This window comes from Pomacea canaliculata, linkage group LG10 (assembly GCF_003073045.1).
Source record: "Pomacea canaliculata isolate SZHN2017 linkage group LG10, ASM307304v1, whole genome shotgun sequence".
Taxonomy (NCBI): domain Eukaryota; kingdom Metazoa; phylum Mollusca; class Gastropoda; order Architaenioglossa; family Ampullariidae; genus Pomacea; species Pomacea canaliculata.
Genome location: NC_037599.1, coordinates 5191161 through 5217710, shown reverse-complemented (window position 1 = coordinate 5217710; position 26550 = coordinate 5191161). Strand labels below are relative to the sequence as shown.

The 26550-nt window shown below is 39.4% G+C and overlaps 1 protein-coding gene across 6 annotated transcripts; it reads right to left on the bottom strand.

The window, feature by feature from the left end:
- Positions 1–1421: 1421 nt before the first annotated feature.
- LOC112574029 (ATP-binding cassette sub-family A member 3-like) lies at positions 1422–26518 on the bottom strand. Of its 6 annotated transcripts, none has more exons than XM_025254821.1 (26): positions 26298–26516; positions 21562–21782; positions 20740–20911; positions 19748–19981; positions 19305–19552; positions 18245–18482; positions 17287–17457; positions 16126–16289; positions 15608–15739; positions 15328–15448; positions 15007–15161; positions 14228–14383; positions 13761–13971; positions 12879–13128; positions 12586–12731; positions 12178–12341; positions 11493–11858; positions 10844–11161; positions 10213–10369; positions 9274–9486; positions 8844–9011; positions 8247–8552; positions 7655–7844; positions 4244–4414; positions 3432–3663; positions 1424–2248 (listed from the first exon to the last, which is right to left on the bottom strand). In XM_025254821.1, exons 2-26 carry the CDS (start codon positions 21715–21717, stop codon positions 2054–2056), a joined length of 5034 nt encoding a protein of 1677 aa, XP_025110606.1. In that variant the 5' UTR covers positions 21718–21782; positions 26298–26516; the 3' UTR covers positions 1424–2053. The 6 variants fall into 6 exon arrangements, with proteins under 6 accessions (XP_025110609.1, XP_025110606.1, XP_025110608.1 ...); XM_025254823.1 differs by lacking the exon at positions 26298–26516 and adding an exon at positions 24318–24397; XM_025254824.1 differs by lacking the exon at positions 7655–7844 and having other exon boundaries at positions 1422–2248; positions 8246–8552; positions 26298–26518.
- Between the last annotated feature and the right edge of the window lie 32 nt (positions 26519–26550).

The window sequence follows — 26550 nt, the reverse complement described above, 5'->3', positions numbered from 1 at the left end:
AAGGGGAATAACTAGAATATCAATTGCGTCCCTTGTAGATATAAGCCTTGTAGATATTAAGTCCCTTGTAGATATAATCATTGTGTGATTAAAACGATATATGATAAAAAATAAAAATTAAAAAAACGAACTTTTACGAAGATATCATATGTATTTATATAGAAAGCTTTGCTAAATTGAATGGAAAATCTGACCAAAAGACTGGGACTGCTATAATTATTTCAACAAGGCAATCGCACTTACAAGTTACAATTAAAGTACAGTTCTAAAAGCAGCACATCGGGTGGACCACTCGATCTTTGATAAGAAGTAAAGCAATGTATTCGTGAGGTATTTGCACCAACAATTTGCGTGTGCTGTGAACTGTTCTGAAAGTACATTTATAGTAGTATATTGGACTGCCCTACCTGCATCCCCCTACCCGTACACACACATGTGCAGGCTGGGGGTGACCGCCTAACAACAATTAAGGGGTGAGTCAGAATAAATCAAACCATGTTACACTTACAATAAGGACAAAACAGTACTCTGTGTGTTTCTTTTTTCAACACAAACACTTCCACCTATATACTCTATCTAGGCTATATTATCACGATTACTACATGCACGAATTTGATAAGCAGAAAGGACAAAAAAGGAAAAAATGGAAAGCATGTGTTCTAAATCATCTTCCATTGCATATTCTGATCTATGAGGGAAAAAAAACACCCTCACCATTTTACATACAACTCAACGCCGTAATATATAGCACGAAAATTTTGCAAGTCACGAAATGTACATTCTCTCCTCAGACATCGTCTAAATATCATTCTTAAACACAGTCGCCTCGTTGCTATATTCTTTAATTCCGTCTTCAAACAAAGAAAACTTACGTTGCCCGACTCAACTAAATAAGGAATTAATTGTGCCTGGGGGATAGCAATCTTAAAGTTAAGCAAGAGATTAAATTTGTACTTAGCGGACTTAAGTTTTCTTGTGTCCACCGATTTTCCCTATACTTAAGTGAGTGAACGTAAGCTTAAGTTCATGTTTAAGTTTGCTTATGCACACCAGCACTGCTGGGATAGTTTCTATAGAAGTTAGGAACAGAGGAACAAGAGGGCCGGATGTCAGGGAACGAGTGGTCATCTGTAGAGATAGCGTACGTGGTGGGAGCAAAAACCCATTGTGTGAGAGAGATCGGCAGTGTATGGTTAGTCCTTGTCGGCACCATTGACCGTCACGGAAATACCTACGATTGGTGTTCAACTGTCTAGAGGACTGGAAGACTGTGCAACCAACTTCTCTGTTTAATTTTAATAATAATAATAATAATAATAATAATAATAATAATAATAATAATAATAATAATAATAATAGTGAATTTCTAAAGATTTAGAAAAGTGTCTGATTAGAGCATAACGCATTATAAAAAAAACTGTCTTCTAATCAGAAAAGATTGCTGTTTAATATATTTATTAAGCTTGGTTTGCAGTCATAGTCGTGGGCAAAAACACTTGACTATAAAGAGATTATATTTATATATGTAAATAACAGAGAGGCAAGAAATGTGTGGAACCTTTTAATTTCCAACAGAAGAAGATAAACATATCTTAAAAATTACAAATAACTACCGAACATTAAAGCTCAATAAATTAAACAATCGCGGGCACGAACACATATTTGGTCTCATATCCTCTGGAGATTAGTTTGATCAATTACTCTTTTTAATATTCAAATGCGCTCATGGCATTCTTGTCAGTGGTAAGTAACACTGTAGCGTTTTCCATTTCGGCCTCGACTGAGAGTAGGTTGAAATTCACAAGTGCTCTGTACAGTATCTATAGGTAATATTAGTCCATGAGTCTCCCGAGAAAATGAGGTGTCTATTGTTATGACTTCTGAAACTGGCATACAGAGCTCAACTTTTTCCAGTTATCATTTGTTCCGATTCTGGTCAAGATGTTCCAGTTTGAAAGTCCACTGTTAAAGTATAGAAATCTATGCTGTGTCCAGGGTTTTCTCCTCCGTGAAGCACATCTACCACATCGAAGTTGACAATAGGAAAAGAATGCTAAGGACAACAAGAACACAAACAGCTACAAACTCCACCCTTAACCTCACGATTAGGATGCTGCATACTGACAAAAGCAAGAAAAATCTCCTCCAGGGTCGTTTGGTGGATAGCGTAATCCTCGATGTGACCCATCTGCTTACACTGCTCCATGGCAGAAAACAGTTCGGAAACCAGGATGTTGGTGTTATTGACCTGCAAAAGGAGTGTACAACAGTACATGACTATCCATGGCTATACTGGTTTTTACTCAAAGCACTTTTTTCTTTTTGATAAATATTACATAAAAATGGATCTATGTAGTTTCCCTCGATGGTAAGTTCATGGTTAATGAGCTCAACTTAGAGAAGGTTGCCAGTGCTCCGTTGTACTAGTAATTAGAAAACTCTGGCTGTCATGGGAAAGACCTGGGTTGAGCTTGGCTGCTTGATGGCGTGCCCCGGGAATGAGGAATTTATCGCCGCGTCTCACACTCCATTGGCTACTCCCTCAACCACTACGGTATGGACCGTTCACTAAAAGTGTGTTCTCGAAAGTGCATTTTATCGTTACTATTAGTCCCTAAGCTTTGATGATTAATAGGGCACACAAATCAATTGTCTGCTCTTAGACTGTTATTTTCTTTTTTGTGATCTGAGTTGTTTTAGTTTTTTTTTAATTTCCACATATCATTCTGCTTGTGTCTGCCTTTCCATGCAGTCCTGTCTTTGCAGGTCTCGAAGATCTTGAGACGTGCACACACCTTTATTTTGCGTCTTTCTAGTCAAGATGTTTGTAAGTCCTTTTCTCTTTATTCTTGTGGATATGTGATCGTTTGTAACAAAGAATCTTCATATACCATGAACGTGAACGGTTAACATAGTAACAGGACCTCATCAATACGTTAATTGGAATCTGAAAAATCCACAAACAACCTGCATCGCTGTTTAGTTGCAGGGTTTAAACCTTAGGGGGGGGGGGAATTAAGTGGCTTATAATCCGAAACTTAGGGTATTTGTTTGCGGACATCACATACAGGATAAAAAGAGATAAGCATGTAGCCAAGAATTACATTTTGTGAACCATTTTGCAGATTTTTTCACAGGGTTACTAGTTCGGCAAAGCTGGGATGATATCTTTGTTATTGAGAGCAAGTTCTTGTCCATTGTGAAAGACCAGATTTTTGACGTGACGCCGCTGCACCGTCATACTAGGTGGATGACATCTCTGACGGGCAAATGTGTGCAACTGGTTCCAGCGCGGCTGGCGGGAGCAACATATGGCGTCTTTAGCCCCAGACTCCAAACATCGAGTTCAGCGTATGGTCACTCGAAGAAGACAACTAATCAGCAAGTCATTCATACACTAATCAACCAGTGTTAGCAAAAGATAAACCCACCTTAAATGTTATGTAGAGGTCTTTTTCGTCAAGTGTCTCTGTATCTGGGATTGTGCTTAAGACGTAGTCTATCACGTTCTGAGAATCATCCTCTGATTCAGAGTCCACCTTAACTTTCAGCAAAAAACCCTGGGCGAATTTTGATTTTAGATGTTGTGGCGAGCCAAGACATTTAAACTGGCCGTTCACCATGATGGCAAGCCGCGTGCACAGGGCCTCGGTCTCTTCCATGCTGAAATAGCAAAAGTTTGGACCTAACAAGTCACACTCATTCACAATGGTATTTAATGGATTTTTTAAGTTCAGGGATAAATTCTAGTAGAGGGCTTCCCGCACACGGTGTTTTTCTTTCAATAAAGATATCGTATAAATGTCATCGCCAACAAATAAGCTTATTGAAAAATGGTGTTTTTCTTTCCTCTTGAAAAAAAACAAAACACCAGATTTTCTTCGTCAAATGCTAACATTACAAGAAGTCTTTTTTTAAGTTGTTCAATGGGTTATACATACCAAAGACGGAAAAGTTTTACATCGAAGTTTATCTTTTCTTTTTGAAATGTTGGTTGATGTGGCAGTGATAGATGAGACAAACGTTTACAATGTATTATCTTGACTGCAGCATGATAGCAACATGTAACTAACTAAAACACACACAATATTATATATTTATAGACAGTATATATTTTCGTTTAGTCAATCAATCAATGATGTTTTTTTGCGCACACTCTCAACTACGTTGATGTTAACTCATTGATTTACTGACTCAAACATGATACAGAGAGAAAGAGCATTGTTTCACAACAAGCATTCACCTGTGAGAGGTAAGAACCAGAGTGCGACCACTGGCTCGCACACCTGACAAAACTGTCCACAGCTGGCGGCGAGCAGCAGGGTCCACACCTGCCGAAGGTTCGTCCAGCAGGACGACGGGCGGGTTGCCAATCAGAGCAGCAGCTGTGCACAACTTTCGTTTGTTCCCACCACTACAACATATATCACTTGCAGGTATTTTTGTCAGTTCTCACACTTCTAAGGAGCATGCTCTTACCGTCTAAGAACAAGATAATTATAAAAGAGATGGGGTTTGAAGCCAGATTGGAAGGCTTTCAATGGAGACAGAAATGGTCAAATGGCTGATCTTGAGAAGCTCAAGGAAGATGGAATTATAGATGGCATTAATGTGAAACTCAAGAGATAATTATGAGCCAAAGATAAAACAAATGAGAGTGAATGTCAGAGTCCAACACAGCATCAAACTAAATTGAGAAGAGATTGAGGAAGTTGACAGTTTCACCTATCTTGGGTCCAGAATTTCAAACACCGGGGATGCAGAGGTGGAGATTCGAGCCCGACTGGCGAAAGGCAGCCAGGCCTTCGCCTCACTCAGGAGCACATGGAAGGCAAAAAACATCAGCCAGAAGATCAAGCTGAGAATCTTCAAGTCAAATGTGATCAGCACCCTCCTTTACGGATCAGAATCATGGAAGATGACCAAAACCATCAGTAACAAGCTTGACGTCTTCCAAAACAGATGCCTCAGGCGCATATTTAACATCTATTGGCTATATACCATCACCAACGAAGAACTGCACCGAAGAACTGAAACCGAGTCCATCACCAAGCACGTTCAACAAAGGCGTTGGCGATGGATTGGACATGTGCTCCACCAGCAGACAGCAGACCTCTCCAGAGTCACTTTCAAAAACCTGCTGTGGTTTTATTTTATTTTATTTTTAGGCTGGAAGGGGACAGGGAAAAGTAACTGCAAGTGGGAGGTGTGAAAGACAGCAATTACTGCGCTGTTAGTGTCAACAGTCTGAGACGTGCCGCGCCATGCAGGGATGTCCGGCCGGTCTTTTTAATCAATTGGTGTTCATGGGTTGTTTTAGTTCGAAGATCAAAGGAAAGAGTGTTGTGGTGTTTTGGATGTGTGTTGTGTGACTGTGTGACTGAGTGTTGTTTTTTTGTTTTTGTTTTTGTTTTTTTGACGGGAATGGGGAGAAGTAACAGTCTCCTTGGTGCTATCAGTGCGTCTGGAGCGGACGTTTAGTTTGCAACAAGTCTTGAACCGAATTGGTGTTGTACTCCTGACTGGACTGGGTACAAATCTTGATCAGATTTGTATGTTATTTAACAAGTCCTGAACAGACTTAGAAGTTACCAGATTTGTATCGTAGGGTAGCATTGAACCTGTTAAAGTTACTGTGTTTTTTTCACTTTTGTTGTTTGTTCTTCGTTTATTCATCATATCCTCCTGGGGTTCGCCGACCGGCGTTGAATTAGAAATATCTTCAGGAAGAGCATCGGTGTCAGTGGATACTTTGTGTTACTTTCAAGTGGATATATTTGTGTTACTTAGAAGTGGAAAATTTGTGTTATATTGAAGTGGAGACTTGGTGTCATTTTCAACTGGAGACTTTGTGGGGAATTGAATAGTCGGAAGGAACATTACATGTGTTGTGACAGTGGAAGTGTTCGAACTGTGGGTTGGGAAATTTGGATTTGTTTTGTGTTTTTTAACTTCAAATTATATTTATTTTAAAATTTAAAATGTTGTCGGTGTTTTTATTTAGTTGTCTTCCTCGTCTGAAAGGCACTGTAGAGTGCAGGTGACAGTCGCCCTACGATGGACTCCAGACAGTCCAACAAAATAAACGAGGCCACCTTTAGGAAACTTGAGAAGAACAGTGAAAAGGGAGATTTAAGGAAAGGGCTGGACATGGGCCACCTGGAGCGGGTTTCAGCCGATCGACATCGGTGGCGGACTCTGGTCCAGGCCTTATGTGCAACCTGATGCACGAAGAGGAATAGATAGATAGAAAGATAACACAAATTTCGGACGATGGAGAGACACAGGATTTGCTTAACCCCAGAGGCTCAACGTGTTTGGTTAATAAAATGTAGCCCAAGAACAGAGTCTTTAGGCATCCTGTACTTCAATGGAGCAGGCAAAGATGTAGTGTCGACGACTACCAAAGTCTGAGTGCAATTAGTCGGTAAGACCGGTACTAATTCGTAATAATAGCAGAGACCGAAAGTACTATGATGGCGCTAGAGAACGATACACTATATCGAGTGTATCAGACGCCGAGCAGATCTGCCATGGACAGTAAGGAGATGTGATCTATGTCACAAACATATAGTTATTCATTCATCACTCTCAGTGGACTGTTTTTCAGACTGATAAAAATGGCACAAGTTGATTGCGGCTGGAGAAATGGTTTGGGAGCTGGACCAGCCTAGACATTTTTAAGAACGTTGAACAGAATTGGGAGATTTGTTGTTGTTTTTTTACTCTTGTTGCAGCCGTTATGCCACTCATCATTGTGGGAGTCGCAATCGACCGTTATGTTCTTTGAAGTTACCAAAGAGGATACCATTTTAGTGTCACGTCTATGTCGCCGTTGGAATGTGTTACTACTCGGCATATCGGGAAATCTACAGATCTCTGGAGTCAAGGTAATGAGTAATGATAGCTCCGTATTTTCTGCTGGTTTCCAAGCGCTACCTCAAATCAAAGATCTGAACAGATATCTTCTCAAACTCACCTTTTCCTGCTCGCACTTTACTAGCCTTTTCCTATACCGAACCCTTGGAATGCTTCCTGGGCATATTTTGCCGTCTTTTGTCTGTTGGTGTGTCTGTAGCGGTTGCTTGCTGACATATTTTGATCTGTCTCAGTATGTGTATTATCGGGCCTCGATAAGTTGACCTTCCCTAAGTCGAAAACCTCCCTATCGAACTAATTGTTAGTTCCCGGCCAAATACCTGCGCCTATTACGCCATTTTCCCTAACTCGAAAACTCCGTAAGTCGATTTTTTTTTTTCGAGTCCCTTTGAATTCGACTTATCGAGGTCTGACTGTACATTTTGTATTTGCTTGACTGTTTGCTTGAAGTGCATTAAATTTCGAAAATATTTATAAAGCGCATCAAGTCTACTGTACAGTGATAAAAATTCAGCTCAAATCTGCATTATTGTTATTGTTAGATTGAAAGCAAGGCCACGCGACAGCGAAATGAACAAGATGTGGACAGCCTCAGGCAATCGTTTTGTTGTGTGTTGAAAGAACGAGCATTTGTCTGGCTGAGTTGTGACACACATGCTTATATATATATATATAAAATGATTATGAAAAAAAGTAGTTCGTACAGGTCAATCCAACTTTAAAATAGGGCAATCAATAGAAAAATACCTTCCAATTTCAGTCTCTATTCGCTCACCTGTAGTTGCCGCACATCTTATCTGCGTATTCGCTTAGAAAGACAATGGAAAGAAGACTTTTCACCAGGGGAGGAATAGAAGCAGAAGGCACTCCCCGCAAACGTGCAAACATGTATAGAGTCTCCCGCGCAGTCAGGTGTCCTATCAGTGAGTCGACCTGAGGGCAATAACCTAAGCAGCTTTGCACCTAAAAACATCCATATTCAGTCACGGAGTTTGCATAAAGAAGCGTCAGATCCGAAGCCAATGAAACCGAGGGGTTTCGGAATAAACATAAAGGTTTTTAAAACTAAAAAGTCCATTTGATTTTTATACAAAAGCAAACAGTTTTCTAGCTGCACCAAAAGACACGAACAATGCTTACAGTCAGTACGATTATGACAGGCTCTTCTTTCGTCTCCCAGAAATCATTAAGCCAAACCTGACTTGACGTCTGCATTATTTATCACAACTTACTGTCCAGTAAGTCGAAACCTGGGATCCAGCCTTTCCTAAAGTTATGTAGTGGTGTAGTCAAAGCTGCTACATTGTATATCTGCAGTGTATTATATCCACATCAGTAAATAAGCAGATTTGAACCATAACCCTACCTCCTGAAGTCTGTCTTGACGCTGTATTTTTGGACGAAGATGTCTCCGCTAGTCAGCATCGTGTCACATGTGATCAACTTAAAGGTGGTGCTTTTGCCAGCCCCATTTTGGCCGAGCAGCCCGAAGCATTCTTGCTCGGCCACCCCGAGAAAGACGTGGTTCACCACCACGACAGGCCCGTACTGTTTGTAGATATTGTTCAACACCAGCGTCTCTCCATCAGCCTCGCCCGATGATACTCGCAATCGTTCGTTCTTGACGTCAAAGTCTTCGTCGGCAGATGGTGCGTCGACACCAGCAGAACTAGCTGAGGTAAGCGAGGAAGAGGAAGAACATACTCAAAGTCTGTCGGAACTCTTTCGTAAATTGTTCGTAGAGAATCAACAAAAGGAACGCTAGCTAAGCACACTCACGCTTATTCTTCATCCTGCCAGCAAAAAAGTCAAAATTTTCACTAATCTCCAGTCAATGTTTGAGTGCACTATGTGATTGAAAAAGCACAGTTTAAAAGCTCAGTTGTAAAACAGCTAAAACAGCTAAAAAGCAGCTACAATACTAGCCATTAGAGATATGTCTACTTCCCGGTGTCAATACTTACACTTCAAGCAGTACCCAAGTTTCTGTGGAATCTGTGATTCCAATACAAGTAAAAGTGCGAAGAAGGTTATACCCTGAACCAGCATACACACGACGTTGGTTCCTACGGCTGGGTAGGAAAGGGCCAGGTAATTCTCTTCATGCGGAAAGCAGGTCTTTTGACAGTGGTCTACACAGGATCGCAGTTATATTTCAGCACTTAACCACTTCGAAATTATTTATATCGGTTTGCTTTCATCGAGCAATATTATTAATAAACTTGTTAAGAGACTAGAAATTGAAAGAAGATATAATGCAATTATCTACCTTCAGAAAAAGTCATTTTGTTTCCCTTATATTTGCTATTGTGAGTGTTTTTGTTAACTGTAAGAGACTATACAGCTTAATATTATAATAATAACAACAACAACCAAACTAATATTTATGCCCACCTTTGCAACAAGGGCTTTGCGTTTCCGGACATGTTGTAACGTTAACATTTTTGCAAAGGTTGAGGGTGAATTTATTAACATACATCGAAAGAATGCTGAAGCCAAAGCAGAAGTGTGGAAACAATATCCTGAATATGTTTTCCATCGTATCGCTTCCCGGTATGTCCATTCCAGGTATATGGAACAGGAAGCTCATACTGATGGTAACCAATCCTTTTAGTGGTGACAGAATAAAAAGATTTAAAGGCACGCACTTCATTAAATCCTCCATAATACTTTCAAGTCGTGAACGTTAGTTTTTATCTTAATAAAACTTTTCTTATAAAGTTGTTTGATGTAAGATATTTTGAGAAAAAGACTAGCACACAATCAGCAAGTAACTAGAAAGTACAGCATAAAAACGGGTAAACTATCGCAAGTTCTGTCCCTTCGCCTAGCAGACTTTCCTTGGTTTTGTATTGTGGTCATATTTTGATTTGTGTTGTACTTTCATGTTTACATGTGCTTCTTTTGTGTTTTCTCCACTTTTCTGTTTTGTAGCTGGATTGTATATAATGTTATTTTCAAGTGCAAACTGTTTGGATCTATTGGCTGCTTCCACTTTTCCATGCTTCACTTGCTTCGGCAGCGACCTCGAGTTGCAGTGAATAAACTGAAGTGACGATCACCTTTTTTTTTTTGCAGTTTCATATAATAGCATTTCTTAACATTATCCATATTTCCGACTATACTCTCACTATTTTCCGGATGTCACTACCACTTATTCTCTGGAGTTATTAGTATTAAATCTACAGTCGTCGCCCTTCACTGGAACGCAGCGAGTCTTCGCTTTGTTCTTCATTCTCCATCTTAGTGACTATTTCCTAATCTTGTTTAGCGCAGTGAGTTTGCCTGTGGCTGAAATATCGATTTCTAATCATGTCATGATCACCATCTCACCTGTCATAAAGGTAATGTTCAGCAGCACAACAAAGCCGGTGGTAGGGACTAAAAAGAGAAAGTGGAGGATGTAGGAGTATGGTAGAACGGCCAAGCCGTACGTCATCATCACTAGCCACAACACTGCCAGGTTACTGCCCTCCTTGAACGTATCCACCTGTCACAACAGCAAGCTACCCGACATTACCAGGTCGCATTTAGGTACTCGAATCTCTAAAGATGCACGTCTTGTGATTTGCTTGCCGACACAAACATAAATACAAGTGCACGACACTTTTGACGTGAAAATAAAAAAGCAGACGACATCGATCAAAGTATTTCACAACTATACCCTCTGTACACAGAAGATGACAAAGAAAAGATGGTATTTTTTCAAATCTGTTTAAATTTAAAGAAAGGCATGCAACACAGCCAAAAACATATCGCGTAACATTTGCTTATGTGGGAAAATGTGTATACACGCAGTCCTAGTCAGACTAAGCTTTTTCAGCAACTTTGTACATAGAGTACATAAAGTTGCCATGCCACGAGTGCGAGTTTAAGGGGGGGGGGGTGGATGTCATAATTTCTGTGAATATACAATAAACAATGAACTGAAACTACACTGTCTTACATGCTAAACGAAAATTACCTGGTACGCTACAATGGTTATCAGTAGAAACAGGTTTACAATCAGGATGACGATGTAGTCCCATGTAAAGGCCGACAACCAGAAAGAAAATGGGTCAACTCCACTGACAATTTGTACATGTTTCGCGCTTGTTTGCCGCTCTGCAATTGGAAAATAAGCAGCTGCGGCCGTCAGGAAAGACATCCCGAACAGCATTGTAAAGGCGAGTATAAAACCAGACGCAATGGCACCCAATAAATCTCCCTTTTCCTTAGCCTCATCAGTAGGCGGCAAAGGATGGTTGAAAGTGTTGATCGTGCGACTTTTGTCGCCAGTGACCTGGTTGAAACATGAGCGATTCAAATTTAGATTCTGCGAGGAGAAGCTTCGTAACATGGACAACTTTATAACCAGTGCAGCTAGACAAAAATCTGATGTCGGTTAATAATTGCAACGACACGTTTGTTGGAGTCGTGTGTGTGGTGTCTGTGTCTGCTATGAACTACAGAGCTCATCTGACACGATAATATGCAACGAGCATAGAATAATGCTATAAAAAAACATTTTCTTGAAATCCAACGAACAACCAGCAAAATTCAAATCTTGAGAACTTCTAAAACGTTGAAAGCTGCACAAAAGTAGTCACTTCTCTATTCACCAAGACACTTACCACTCGGGCAAAAGCGTTGATAACGTGTGCCACGGAAATGGGCAGCGCGTGAAATTGCTGACCGCTGTACCACGCAGTGATCTCAACCTCCTCCGACTTTTCGACGGGCCGAAATTCTCCACCAATGATCAATTGTTTCACGTAACCCTCCCGTTCAAGCTCTTTGGCTTGGTCTAGGAAATACAAGGTAATATTCTTGTCAGCCTTTTTAAGTGTTTTATCCTTGTCAAAAAGAGAGCTGTAGGAATTGCCTAAATTTGTCGTGTGCGTTGAAGGGGGATGTCCCGAGGAATAGACAACGGTTGTCTTGGTAAAGACATCCAGATTCAGCCTCAAGGAAGGCTGGAGTTCACTTTCATCTTCACCCTGAAGTTAAAATTTTCATAGAATGTTTCAAAAATGGATACAAATATGGTCATGAAGTCACGTTACAACCCAAGGAAAAACCTGACTGGCATTATCTTAATATTTTTTTTTTTTAGAACAAGGTTAAAATGCTCGTGGTTTTCCTCGTATTTCCGGTACAAAATGCGCCGAAACAGTTGAATTGTATAGCAAAACTGTTGCTAAATGATGTGAGACAATGTGATTGGCGAGAACGTTTTAAGGTCTTAACAGTTAACAACACATAAAGATAGACAAATTAAAAGTCAGATTAATAAAAGCAAAGAAATATCCTTTGAACCTTTGAACGGAGAACAAGCACCACAAGAAGTATTGGCAAGACCATCTGGGCGAGAGTCATCTTAGGGTGACGTTGGCTTGTAATGGCCTTCTTAACGAACATCCCGTAGAACCTCGACAGCTGCAGGTGGGGATAGGTCAGGCGTTTATAACTCCGCTCTAATGCTGAGGAGGCAAAAGTTGAGGAAGAGGTTTAGATGAAGAGTGACAGTGATCAGAGTTTGCTTTGTTTTTATAGTACTGTATACATTATACTCGAATACATCAAACACTCTGTTGTATTAAAGTTTGAACTAAAGTGCTAACTCAAGAAAAAAAACTAATCAGTTTGAACCACTTATGACACTTTAGGTGAAGAAGCAGAAGAAATTAGCGTACAACATAAGGTTACAGGTCCCACCATACTCACCCACATAGCTCGTGTCCCTTTCATCTTCCTCTGACGATATATCTGACGATATATCTGACGATATAATTTCTGATGAATCTATAGATGTTTCCGACTCAGTTACACTTTTTAAGGTTGAACGCCTCGGAGTTTCATCGATACCAACTCTGAAACAAACAAGGCAAGTACTAACAACACTGAATGATTTGTAGCAAACCTTATCCAAAGAAAGGAAGGAAAAGAACGAATGAATAAGTTAATGAAAATCAATTTTTCTTTTGTTCTGGTAGAAAAACCAGTATAAGCAAACTTACTTGAGGAAAATTTCTTCCATTGTTGTAGCAGTGACTCCGAAACTCGATATGCCAAGTGATCCGCTCTTATATTCAATCATGCTGAACAACTGCACAAACTTTGATGACTGATCCTTTGGCAGCAGGTACGTTAGTTCTGCCCCAGCTTGCCCTTCCAGCTCCGCATTCTCGATTTGTCCTTGAATGGCAGACGTCACAGCTTCCGTGACACAGCCAGGATTCTTCACAATGATTAGGTGATAGCCGGCCCCTACGTGTCGTGAAAAAAGGCAATAAATTTCATCTTAAGCAGCAATCGCATGTGCATCACATATCAGTGCTGGTGATCGGAGTCTGGCAGCGTAAACATCAGTCTGTAAGCAGGGTTAAAGAAGAGGTTTAATCTCTTTTGCTTGACACAAAAGTTTGTGAAAGTGTAAGTGGGTAGTTTTGACACTTTCATCCACAGAAAAGGGGACTCAAACGACCATGGAACAAAACTGACTTTACACCATTCTTCAAGTTTATTTAGATTTCTTTGAAATGATCTCTTAACGTAATATAAAGTAGCGAGAAGATGTTTTATCACTTGAGGTGTTTATTACAAAGGTATATTTAGCCCTGTATTTAATGGGTTTCACCTGCTGTTCCCATTGCACTTCCTTGGTCGAGTGAATCTTGCGATAACCATCTATAACCTATGCAACCTAACATATTAGTATAAAGTTCTTCGGCAGATTTATCTAAAGCCTATAAAAAAACTGTTGAATGTGGATTTTAGCGTATACAAATGTAGGAAGACTTGTCTGCATGGACTTACAGATTTCTAACAGCATGTGAACAGAATAATTGACACCGGACATGCCGGAAAGTTTAAGCTGGAAAGGTCTGAGAAAATCTCACCGTATATTGACCTCAGGAACATAGTCGTTCCACAACACTTCACAACTCCTTTGGCCATGATGGCTATCCTGTCGCCAAGAGCGTCCGCCTCGTCCATGTAGTGCGTGGTCAGGAGCATGGTTCGGCCTTCTCGGTTCCTCTGCAGCACTTCCCACATTTGTCTGCGAGCGGATGGATCCATGCCGGATGAAGGTTCGTCCAGAATTACGACCTGGCACAGACAGACCACAGTCGCCAGCCGACATCCACACGTGTTATAAAGACACAACCACGCATAGAAAGACTCTTCGCGACCACAGAGGAGACCCATCTAATCTACACATTGTGCACGTATGGAGTAGAAAAAGAAAGACTAAAAGAAAAGATTACCTTACAATTTGTACATTAAATGGGATATACGTGTAAACGTGCTTGGGCCGTGCTTGCGTGTATGCTGGCGCCATAGAAATGTTTCGGTTTGTCTTTACCTTTGATCCTCCGATGAGAGCGATGGCGATACACAGTTTACGCATCTGTCCACCTGACAGTTTATCCGCATAATCTTTCAACCTACTATTCAGTCCCACTTCTTCAGCAGATCTTATCACAATAGAGGGCACGTCTTTTTCACGACAGCCCTTGAGCTACACACAAACAAATATTTGCGAGAAAGGAGAATTCTTTGCGCTACTATAACCCTAAATTGTACAATATGATCAATTTTTTTATCCTCATTCTTCTCGTCGTCATCATCGTCTTCGTCGTCGTCGTCGGGGTATCCTAGCAAGAGTGTGACTATCGCGGTTTACAAAAACTAAAACGAAAATGCACAAAAAGCATGTAAACACTTATATATATGTGTGTGTGTAAAACATACACGTTGGTCATTTATTGGTTCATTATTTTAACCTGTACCAGTGGATTAATGCTGGTCACCCTGTGAGAAGTAAGAGCAAAATTTCATGTCGAGTCTGATGGCATTTATACGCCAAATCTTGTTCAGCCTAGCAATTGATATTGCTGCAGATGTTTTACCTGGATAAGGTGCAACCCAGATAGCTGAAGCTGTTAATTGAGAAGTTGAAATAGATATGACTTCAATAATATAACGCAAAGAAACTAGATATTATTGAAGCAAGTCTGAAAAACCGTCAAAGGATTATAATTTTGGTTTTAAAACTTTCATAAAAGACAACTATTTTATAGTTCAGCATTTGCTTCATTACTTCGTAAAGAAGGAAAAGAAACTGAATAACAAGGCACAAACCAGAGCAAAGAACTTAAGATGCTCTTCAATAGTGAGAGACTTGAAAAGGATGTTGTACTGAGGACACAATCCCAGGTATCGTCTCGCGCTGACAAAGTTCGTACGAATGTCGTAGCCGTTAACGTAGGCAGTGCCAGACGTTGGCGGTATAAAACCTGAAATATACAGAGGCTCATGAGTAAGAAGTATGACGTCTAAACAGTTCCAGATACAGTATATGTATACGTGTGTGTGTTTTTGCTTGTTTGTTTGTTTTGCGAGTATTTGTACTCAGAAGTCAACTATACTAATGACTGAAACTTGCATTTATAAAACACTAACCAGTCAGCATGGACATGGTAGTCGTCTTGCCAGCTCCGTTATGTCCAAGCAAAACTGTTATATGCCCTTCAAACATGGTCAGTGAAACGTCTTTGACTGCCACGAACGGTCCAGAGAATACCTGTGTACATTACAATGTAGACTGCGTTTAACGCTGTCCTGTAGCCGTTGCTATCTCAATTCCTTCTTCGATCGTTCAGAAAATAAATAACAGCAAAATCAGGAAGGAAACAAAATGTGGAGCAGGGATGAGCCAAAGGAAATCGCGGGGTTTACTTGCCTTCCTTAGATGTAGAACTTGTACCCCTACAGTTAAACCAGGGGGTTCACTCTCGAAATAGGTGGGATCTCCGGTATCTGACAGCTCCTCAGGGGACGAAGGTTCTGTCTCCTCTCCACACCAGTACGATCTCTGTATTCACGATGCAAGCAAGTTTACTTTTCATTATTTTGTTATTGCGGTAGATGCCTTTAAAATTAATGGGGGAAGAGCATTCCGCTACGTTAAAACTTACAATAAGAAAAAAATTCGCTCTTTCCTGAAACAAAAAATAAATTTAAACATAACGAATATCTTTTTTGTAATGCAAACTGCAAGTATTCATATGTACATATTCAAATAAATCATAGCCTGGCCTCATATTTGATTTTCGTGAGTATTACAACACGGGCACAACATAGCAATCAGACTTGATCAATCGCAACCAGCTGAATATCGATATCAACTTAATATTAGACGTGATATGAAGATTGGGACAGAAATGTTGCATTTTGTTTTTCATTTGAAAGAAGCCTTACTTGGCAAGGAAAATACCAGGGTCGCGCTACTCCATATTCTCCTGGATGAACATTACTGATGTACCAAGCAAGAACAGCGAAGATTAATGTGTCTAGGAGTAGCATTAAGAGGATGGAATGAAACCCAGTGGCTTCGGCGACATTGCTCCATTTCATCCCAAGGCCTGTAAAGTAATGAATTGAAGCACCTGGTTCTAAGATGGGCCGCAGACATGGCAGGTCTAATTTTCTCTCTCTGTCTCTCTCTTTAGCGCGAGCGAGCGCGCAAGCACGCGATTACCATTTTTAATTTACAAATACATATTTCCATAGACACCCTCTATTCATAAAAACTGGGTCATGCCACGTAACTAAAGAACACTGACATGACAATCAAAAGCAAAAACCCAAACACCTGCTTTTGTTAAATAGTAGATATATACGTTAAACTTACTGCATAACATCTTAGATGAGAGAATGAGCGATCAATGCGATAATGTTTACAATTTCAATATCTACAAATTCCTTTAATGGCTTTTTTATAAATATGATTTGAGAACAATCTATTAGACTCCCATCCTTCTACAAGTAAATACAAGTATATTTTTTACTAAGAATACCAACAATGTTAGTGTTTCTTCCTTTTATTTAAACAAAGATAAATGTTATAGAAAGTCAATGTCCGCATTGCCACACAAATGTACATAAATTCACGACCCAATGGTTTGTTATTCAACTTTGTATTCTACAAAAGCTCCCTAAAAAGTTTGTGCTGTGTGACTCCTCTTTTCATGCAGTTTATGAAGTCAATATTTAAGCCTTGATGCTAACTTTGTCACTTAAGTAAATATGCCATTATCAAACTATTAAAGAGTCCCGCACTTCTTCCTGTAAAATTGTTTACAATTCTGAATAAAAACACAATGCCTAATATAAGTGTACTACGATAAAATAGCTTTGTATCCTACTACATAGCACGCACGTGTACCGGATTTTGTATATAAAATTCTGAAAAGTGAACAAAAGTGACAGTTTCAAAATGCACACACGCTGACACGCTCTCACATACGCTCACTTTGATACTTGTTTCACTTCAGATAGACATCATGAATGTTTAATGTCCTAACAACTTGCTGTAAATGTACCGAGGACAAGAGGCAAAAAAATACCGTCAACCGATACCTGTGGACTCGTGATAGGAGATAACCTTCAATCCTAAGGCCATGGCGGTGTTGAAGAAAAGACACAAGGCCAGTTTTTGGTTCGTCATTGTGGGGTCAGAAGTATCGGCGAGAGATGCAGGAAGAAAGGTGAGAAAGAATACCAAACCAGCTATCGCCGCCCCGATGTTGGCTAAAGTGAAACACAAACCAAGGTAATCAGTCAGTGCACCCTTTGCCGTGCTGACTGTCGATGCATGCTAAAATGATTATGATCTCTGCTAAAATACATCTCCCCAATAGAATGTAGTGGGTATGATAATATTGTGATTACTGACCTCTACTGACAACAACAGTCTGATGGACTAACAGAAACAGACCCAATTTGTAGGTTGGGATTTGGCAGCAGCGAAACATTTCTCCAATGAAAACAAATGCATTCATCAACAACTTTTATATTCAAGCTTCTGAAGAACTAACTATGTATTCTTCTGCTGAATATATAATTCAACTTCGCGTTCTCTAAGAATTACTGATTAGTCATCGTCTAAATATTAATGTTTACTTCTGAACACTGGCATCATCCAAAATATTAGACATCAGTCAAAGAGTAATGCTCATGAAGTGAAGTCATTATCCTGGATAAATCAAGAACAAGTGTTTTGTCTCCGTAGCTGTTAAGTGGAGTCTGAACTCCGCAAATGTTGCTTTGCTTCTTAGATCGCAGTTATAAATCTGTGGGTAAGATGCCCTTGGATAAAGGAACAGTTGGACAGTGTGTCGTAAATACAAAGACGAGACGTTTCTCTTGATTTCCCTTCTTTACCAATTGACTTACCCTGGTGATGAACACGGAACCCACAACTAGTTTGCAAACTGGGTAATAATATAATCCTCAATACAGAGGTTGTTATTAATATCGACATTTGTTCTCAAGGTGTTTAAGTGCTGAGATGTGTTTTGGGGGTTTACTTTCTCACCTTGACTGACAAGGGTGGAGATGAAGAAGGAGAACAGAATGACACATACGCTGTAGCACATGAAGAAGACTAAGATAAGCGAGGGACTACTATAAGGCAACGCAGGCGTCTCCACCCCGACGCCGACGCACAAGAAAATAACGTCTGCGACACTCGCCACCATGAGGTAGAGGAAGAACTGCAGGAACCAGGCCATCCAGATAGCAGTCTCGGTCACGCCCATCACCTTCATAAACTCCTGAAACAAATGATTTTTCTGGCATCTCTTCAAAAACTTTCAAACTAGGGAGGGAAAGAGAGAGAAGGGGGTTGAAAAAATAGATAAAAATCGATGCGTACATACATACGAGATAAAAATAAAGTATAGTTGAATCCTTGGTGTCCTTTTGCCCTTTTTCCGCAAAGATAGTCCGTTTAAGTAGATGTTTAACGTTTCATTAAAGCCTCGTAAGCAGCCATGAGGACACATATTTTGATGATCTAGATCAGTATACGTCATCATTACGTTCTATGGCTGCTAGTGGTGTCTACCAAACAATATATTTCCCATACTTTTTGTTTTTTTCTCTCAAAATTTTTTCGCTGGTGTGTTGCTTTATATATGCTACAGCCAGTTTGTCTAATCTTGTTATGGATGTCGTCCCCATAATCATGTTACATGAGCTCCACCCAATGCAATCTGTTAAGAGATGTTCATAATAGACTTCATAACAGTTGCTGATCGATCATTTCATCTTTATGAGCGATGAAAAAACTGACCTTATAATGGTTACTGTCAGATTACTGTCCGTAATTGTTGAATGTCGATTTCAAATCTTTTGTCAATAACAGAAATAAACTTCGATATCATGTAGGGGGTGAAAGGTCACAATTAAATGTTTCTTGTGACATACATGTATATGTCAGGGATAAGTAGCTGAAATATGTCTCTATCACGCACACAGTCCTCAGCTGGATCTCTTGCCTATTTGTTTAAGGATAGTGGTTTCAACCACCCACCCAGTATTCATATACCCAATCTGAGGATTCAAAATACACCGTCGCAGTCTTTATTTGTTACCTTGAGCTTTTCTTCCTTCTCGAGCACAACTTCCCTGACCATGGTGACAACGGAGATCAAAATGAAAATCAGCATAAGATTTGGGTACACTATGTCAATTAGCATAGCCATCTTGTCTTCTTTGTATGGTGGAAACGGCATTCTGTTTATCAGCCAATAAGAAACATTTAACACAGGATCAGGCTTCCATTTCTTAATGATCGACATGCCAATCAAGTGCTGGAGATAGACGAAACCAGTCGAGATATCTGGAAAGAAACCAATCTTTCTTTAGATTATTTTGTCCATGAAGAAAACATTTGTATGAGGATGATAAAAAGGAAAATGAGGAGAAAGCAGCTTGGCTGTATGAACTAATGACGACGAAGACGACTATAAGAGACGACGATGATTGACGATGACGACTGACGACGACGATGATGAAAATGATGATGATTCCTTACACTCATTTCTACTGTTGACGGGCGTGAAATCCTTTATGAGTGAAGGATGTTTCGTGTTCCAGTCGGCGTCTTCGACTATACGGGGACGGATCTTATATGTGACCGTGGGCGGCCAACTGCTGGCGCTGCTGCTAACGTCAAAAATGACGGCGAGGGGGATATCATCTGATCGAGTTTTGTTCTGAACGAAATAGGTCCGTAAATCCGATTCGGAGGCAAAACCCAAGACCTTCGCTGCATTGGGCAAATTCACAATTGTAATACGGTTAACAAGGAAATGACAACAGGTCTCAAAGTCCTACTCAATGTACGCTTGCAATGAAAAAGACAACTATATATAGTTATTCATAGCTACAATCGCCACCTGATCAACCTATCAGCAATACAAACAAATTTTAAAGTCAGGAAATGTTTAGAGGTACTTTTGTGACAAATATTTCTTTTGAAAAAGGAAAAGAAATTTAAATTAACAAATAAAATGACATAATTTGTTAAATTGTTTCAACGACCATCCGCCCCTTTTTTCCAAGTCATATCGTTCAAAATATCAAGAAAATCATTTTAAAGAAGACGTGATCATCTAGCTGCCAGAAGAGGCGACAACAAGAAGCGCTTATTAGTTCTTCTCTGAAACAGCAGTGTAAATGCAAGATACATCAAAAGGCGTTCAGGTGACAAGTGCAGTTACATGCCAACATCCCATAGTATTTTCAGCTAAAATATCTTAAAAGCAAAATAGTCATCGATAATCAGAATTAAGTGGGGAGGAAATGCAGATCAGTAAGTAGCTATTAGAAATCTACTGCGTCGAAAAAATATTGAAATTGCTGCTGAGAAGGGTTCTTCTGTTTGTTTTTTGTGGGCGTTTTTGTGTTTTATTGCTGAATGTTTATTAAGTTGGGGTTTTTATGGGGTGCTATACATATCAAAGGATAGGCCAGGCGGGAGATCAGACCAGAAAGTAGACACGCGATTCCATGCCACAACTTTACCCTCTAAAGAATCTTTAGCAAATGTTTCATTGATATCCTCCATTAGAGAGTTCACCAGCGACGTGTTCGGAGCGTACAATACCGTTGCGCTAAAGGCCAGATCTCCAAAACTCAAAGTTATAGGCATAGGTGGCCAGGTCAACGGATTTTCGTGATTGACTGGTGTAACCACCTGGACATAGAACGACAGATTCATCGAAGATGCCAAACAGCATTTCAAGAAATTAAATTCTTGCCGAATTTCACCATCTGTACAGAATTCTCAGCACATGTTATCACATTTTACAGGTACGTACAGTGCACTACGACTTATAAAACATTGAAAAAAAGTAAAGTGTTACATAGTTAGAGTAAGTAAAATAAAACTGTCAGTAAATCCCCGATGGAATAAATTCATTCCATTTTAGTCCAAGCATTTTTTTAAATGTTTCATTCTTCTATACGCGTGTGATGATGCGTAAATCTGCAACTACACAAAAACACAGACATTATTTTAACGATATTAATCAAATATTTGTTGCAGAGTATCTGTTATCGACTTAAGCCCAACCCTATTCGCCCGACTTAAAGTAGAACATGTTTTCAGTTCTTACACAATGCTCAAGAAGTGAACTGTTGAATGCTTACTGCAAGCAATGACAACTTCATAATCCGAGCTTGTGTTGTGTATAACCAATGCACAACTAAATGAACTGCAACCTTTCTAATTTTGCTGTGGGAAAAGACTGCAGTTTATTTGAAAACATTCGGCAGGTATCTTTTTTGTTTATTGTATGTTATTGTGTTTTAACCATTTGTATAAAGTTCATAAACATTTTTTACCTCTCGAAAAAGGTTCATAATCACAGCTCCCAGCATCGGTAGTATTATCTCGGCGATGGTCAAGCAAGGCCTGCGCGTCAGTAGCAGGAAGTTCTTCCACAACAACAGCTTCACCTGGCTAAGGAGCCCTAGTGACTCTGTATTCTCGTCGTCCATCTTCTCGTTCACGCGCAACTTTGACGACCATTTAGAAAGCAAGGAACTCGCATAGGCTGAACTACCTGCCACAGATGATGAAACATATTCAATGAGGGATTTATTACTATTGTTGTTGCCGTCATCAGTTGTTGGTTGTATGAGTATTGATCGGGTGGGATGATACTGTCAGCAGGAGAAAATAGATCGTGGATGTAGAAATTATGGTGATGATGTTTTTGCGACGACAAACTAGCAACTAACCCCATAACGGCACAGTTCCGATCCTGCAAATGGTTGCAAAAAAAAAAAAAAAAAAAAATAGTGCCCAGAGAATATGTGAACGCACGACACCCTATCCTCGTTGTACTGGCGACCTTTACTCAAATGTTTCGCCATGTAACAGACCAAGGGCGAACGAAAGAAAGAAAGAAAGAAAGAAAGAAAGAAAGAAAGAAAGAAAGAAAGAAAGAAAGAAAGAAAGAAAGAAAGAAAGAAAGAAAGGGCGAAAGAAAGAAAGAAAGAAAGGGCGAAAGAAAGAAAGAAAGAAAGGGCGAAAGAAAGAAAGAAAGAAAGAAAGAAAGAAAGAAAGAAAGAAAGAAAGAAAGAAAGAAAGAAAGGAAGGAAGGAAGAAACAGCAAGAGTTGAGAGTTTTGAGAATATGCGGAGGAAGAGGGCTATTCAATAGACGAAAAAACTGACAGAAAGGGTTACAACATGGACTAGCATAGTGTAGACTTCTGTTACGAAATGGTTGTGGAACTGATTGTTTTAATGCACGTTTATACTATTCAATTGTGGGTACGTGGTGGATATCAAAAAAAGAAGAAAGCGCCAATGTTTTGATGCACAGTAAGTAAAAATCCTGTGACAGCATATTTTATTGTGACCAAGGGGAGAATCACATCCAAAGAGGGAGAGAGATTGTGTTTTCATTATGTTAGGAGTAAATCTTATGAGCTATAATTTAATCCATCACTAAAATGCTTTTATACCTGGACTTGTGTACATCATGTATTAAACACTATTTTTAAGGAAGATGGGGAAAAAGGACGAGGGGTTCTTATTATCTTAACTTCAGAAGCAAACCCAGTTCATGGCTTAATGTGACTGGTGAAAATAGATGTAAACTGTAAAAGACTTAATATAATGGGCTGTAGTTTTTAAAAAAATGTGTCGATATATTGTAGTTATGATGACATGGAAAGTTCGCATACGGTCATCAGATACAGAGCGTAATTGTCTGACCGAGATGTGGGTAGTGGGAGGGAAGAAGTTCAGGTAGTCAGGGCTGGAGCCTGCAAAGAAATTAAAACTTTGCACGGACAGTTTGTACTGAATGCGCGAGTGGATGGGTAGCCAGAGAAGAAAACGAAGGCGAGGAGTGACATGATCTCGTTTCCTAGCCCTAAGTACCACTTGTGCAGCGAAGTTTTGTACAAGATATGCAGGGCAGCCTTCGGGGAATGAAAGTGTAAGAGATCTCAGATCTCCCAATGCGTTTGTCAAACGGTTGAAACGGACTTTCAATGTAGTCAAAAGTACAAAATAATATGCTGTCTATTGTTGATGTCTAAAAAGGGACAGAAACATAGTTTTAGTATGACAATAAAAGAGATAATTATTATTATATTTTACATTATAAATAACTGTAGATAGATAAACCAAACAAATCATGATCTAATTACATTGACTAAGATTGATCCTAACTCCCTGACAGTGCTATTATTCGAGAGAGTTGTTTGCAAGCCGTTTCACGATGAAATATCGTTCACTAATAAAACCACCTATATCAGCTTAGTTTATAGTGTCAAGATCATTTTATTAGTTCCCATTAATCATTTTTAGTTTAAAAAACAGCTGATCAGTGTGAGAGAAGGAGAGAGTAGCACGCTGCTTTCTACATTCCATCATCAGCGATGGCAGAAAGCGCGTCTGACCGCTTGCAAACAGATAATACTTTTACCAACAATTTGAAGGAAAATGATATTTAACTAGACTTTTTAATAAAGAAGAATAAGCTTTAAACCGTTACTACGCATCCGTGCGAGTCTAGATCTAATTCTCGAAGCAGTTGAGATTTATGAATCTGTTCCTTTCATTCGCCAAAACGGCGACGCGGATTCTTCACGCGTGTTTCCCTTTTAAAAAAAAACAACTTTCTTTTCACTTTAAAAAAGCTACGTCAAACTAAAATGCGATTGTTTTTTGAATTTAACTTTACAGTAGCTTTAGACATCCAGTAGGGACTAAGAATGACCGGTTTATTAGTTTAAAGAAAAACACCAAAACTCAGAAATAGGCACTCAAAAAAGATCCAGATTTTATTCTTAATCGCAACAAGTTGCTGTTGGTTAAGAAAATATTCAACGACTGTTTTAATGTGGCCTTAATGTTGCCTAATTTTAATGATTGATTTCGTTTCAACTGAAAACGTTTTTGCCTCTAGTTGGACGCCATATTAAATATCTTCAAACCGTACAGTGTTTAGATACTTCACGAGAAATGCTAAATCTCCTGTGTAATTCTACCATCAACTAACGTAACTGATTCACTTAATTACACGATAAGATACCGATGAAGAACGTGCGAGTGCAGAAAAACATTTGTGGCAGACAAACCTGCATTTATTTCTCCATGAACATTTTACCTCTGTCTGACATAAAGTAAGAGGAGGTAGACAACTCTGCGGTTAAGATAATAAGGTACGAGCGGGACAGCGTGCATGCAAGCAATTAATTAAAAATTAATAATCAAGTAAAAGATGGACAAAACGCACAGACAAGAATGGCCGCAGCGCGTTTACAGAGAATGTGGCGGATGGCGCTGATCTTACATAGCTCACAATAGGCAAACTGACAGCTGTAACTTGTTTTTATCGGGTACTGTCTGAAGTAACGATGAATCCTTGATTTCGGACGGACGACGTGAAGGTGATGCTGGTATCGCTAAGTTTTTTGTTGTTTTTTTTTTTTTTTTTGTTCCATCCTGCTTTCTCTTCTACTGTAGACCTCGGCTTAAAAATTCTTCTCCCTTCAATCTTAGGCATTACTTAATAAGACTCCAACTTGATGTTTGTTTACTGAACGCTTTAATACTCTAATGAACTGACAATGAGATCGTGACATTATCTAAGTGTCCTCTGATTGAAAGTGAAACAAATATTGAGTATAAAACAGTTCACGAGTGTTTCCCTTTTAAAAAAAAAAAACACTTTCTTTTCGCTTTATAAAAGCGATTGTTTTGTGAATTTAACTTTACAATAGCTTTATACATCCAGTAGGGACTAAGAATAACTGGTTTATTAGGGTTGTTTTTTTTTTAAAAAAAGCAAAACTCAGAAATAGGTACTCAAAAAAATCCAGATTTTTTTTTTCTTAATCGCAAGAAGTTGCTGTTCGTTAAGGAAATATTCAACGACTGTTTTACTGTGGTCTTAATGTTGCCTAATTTTAATGATTGATTTCGTTTCAACTGAAAACGTTTTTGTCTCTAGTTGGACGCCATATTAAATATCTTCAAACCGTACAGTGTTTAACTTTAGATACTTCACGAGAAATGCTACATTCCTGTGTAATTCTACCATCAACTAACGTAATTGATTCACTTAATTACACGATAAGATACCGATGAAGAGCTAATGAACTGACAATGAGATCGTGACATTAGCGAAGGGTCCTCTGATTCAAAGTGAAACAAATATTGAGTATAAAACAGTTATCATAAACAACAACAACAACAACAACAACAACAACAACAACAACAACAACAAAACTAAACAAACCCACGCGTTGCCAGCACGGACCAAGGAGTAGACGATTTCTCAGGGTCCCTTATAATTGTAATCTATGTCGATTGTCAATATCTACATTTCATTCAGAAACGTCGACAGCAAACATTAAGACGAGTGCACTTGGATCTACATCACTACTTGAGCATAGAGTAGTTTACACGTGAGTGGTTGGTAAATGAAGAAAAATGACATTTAAAGGATCCATAAAGAAATCCCCAGAGTGAAGAATGTTGTGCCAATCTTTCTTTAAAAGAAAAAGAAGAAAACAAAATCCACTGATCAAGGCCAGGCCCCCTTCACAGCCGCGGGCCCGGGTACACCACCTGTCCCCATCCCCTCTCGTCAGGCTTACCCGCCACTTCACCGCTGATTACTTCAACCGCGGCACCTTCACATGCCCTCAGATGATGGCGCTTTCATGTATTAATGCATGTACAGAGAAACGCGATCGGGTGGTCAATCCACAAATGGAGGAAACGTTTCTTGCAAATGTCATTCTATGAAAATGATGTTTTTCCCCAACACTTTTCATCGCTTTTTAAAAAAAAGGGCATTCTTGCGTCCCCTCTCTGTACCCTACAAGCGACTGCCTATACATGTATATATTAGTTCGCCTGGCAGAACCCGCCCAGGCTGCATCCAAGGCATAGTAATTAAAGCAAGACATTGATTCCAGACCAAGGAATTTAAGAAAATAGACGCTACAGCAAAAGATTTTAATGGATTTAAGGTTAACCATAAAACGCCTTTCATTTCCCGTTGAAATTATACCTTCAGTCACCACGAAATGATTACAGAAAGGACGTACCTGCCGGACTTCTGCAAGTCTAATAATTCGATCAGTGCCCTGCCCTTGTTGGGAAAGCTTCTTAATAAATAATGATAGAATTTGTAGAGTGTCATTTCCCTTGTGGCTACGTGAACAAAAGGTTTGTTTGGTATTGACTTGAATTTAGCTGAACACTTTTACTATACTTGTCTTTTTCGAAGAAATAACAATGTGTGACTACTGAAGAATTTAAAATGGCATCTGTAGTCTTATTGGACCGACTGAAAAGTAT

Bases quoted from the DNA above. Each gene is read 5' to 3' on its own strand.
- LOC112574029 (XM_025254821.1), bottom strand. From the start codon at position 21,717: ATGGACGACGAGAATACAGAGTCACTAGGGCTCCTTAGCCAGGTGAAG. The intron at 13,129-13,760 runs GTGAGATTTTCT...CACGACACGTAG, and splicing joins GTTCCTGAGGTCAATATACG to GGGCCGGCTATCACCTAATC. The intron at 10,370-10,843 runs GTAATTTTCGTT...CTGTTGTGACAG, and splicing joins TAACCATTGTAGCGTACCAG to GTGGATACGTTCAAGGAGGG.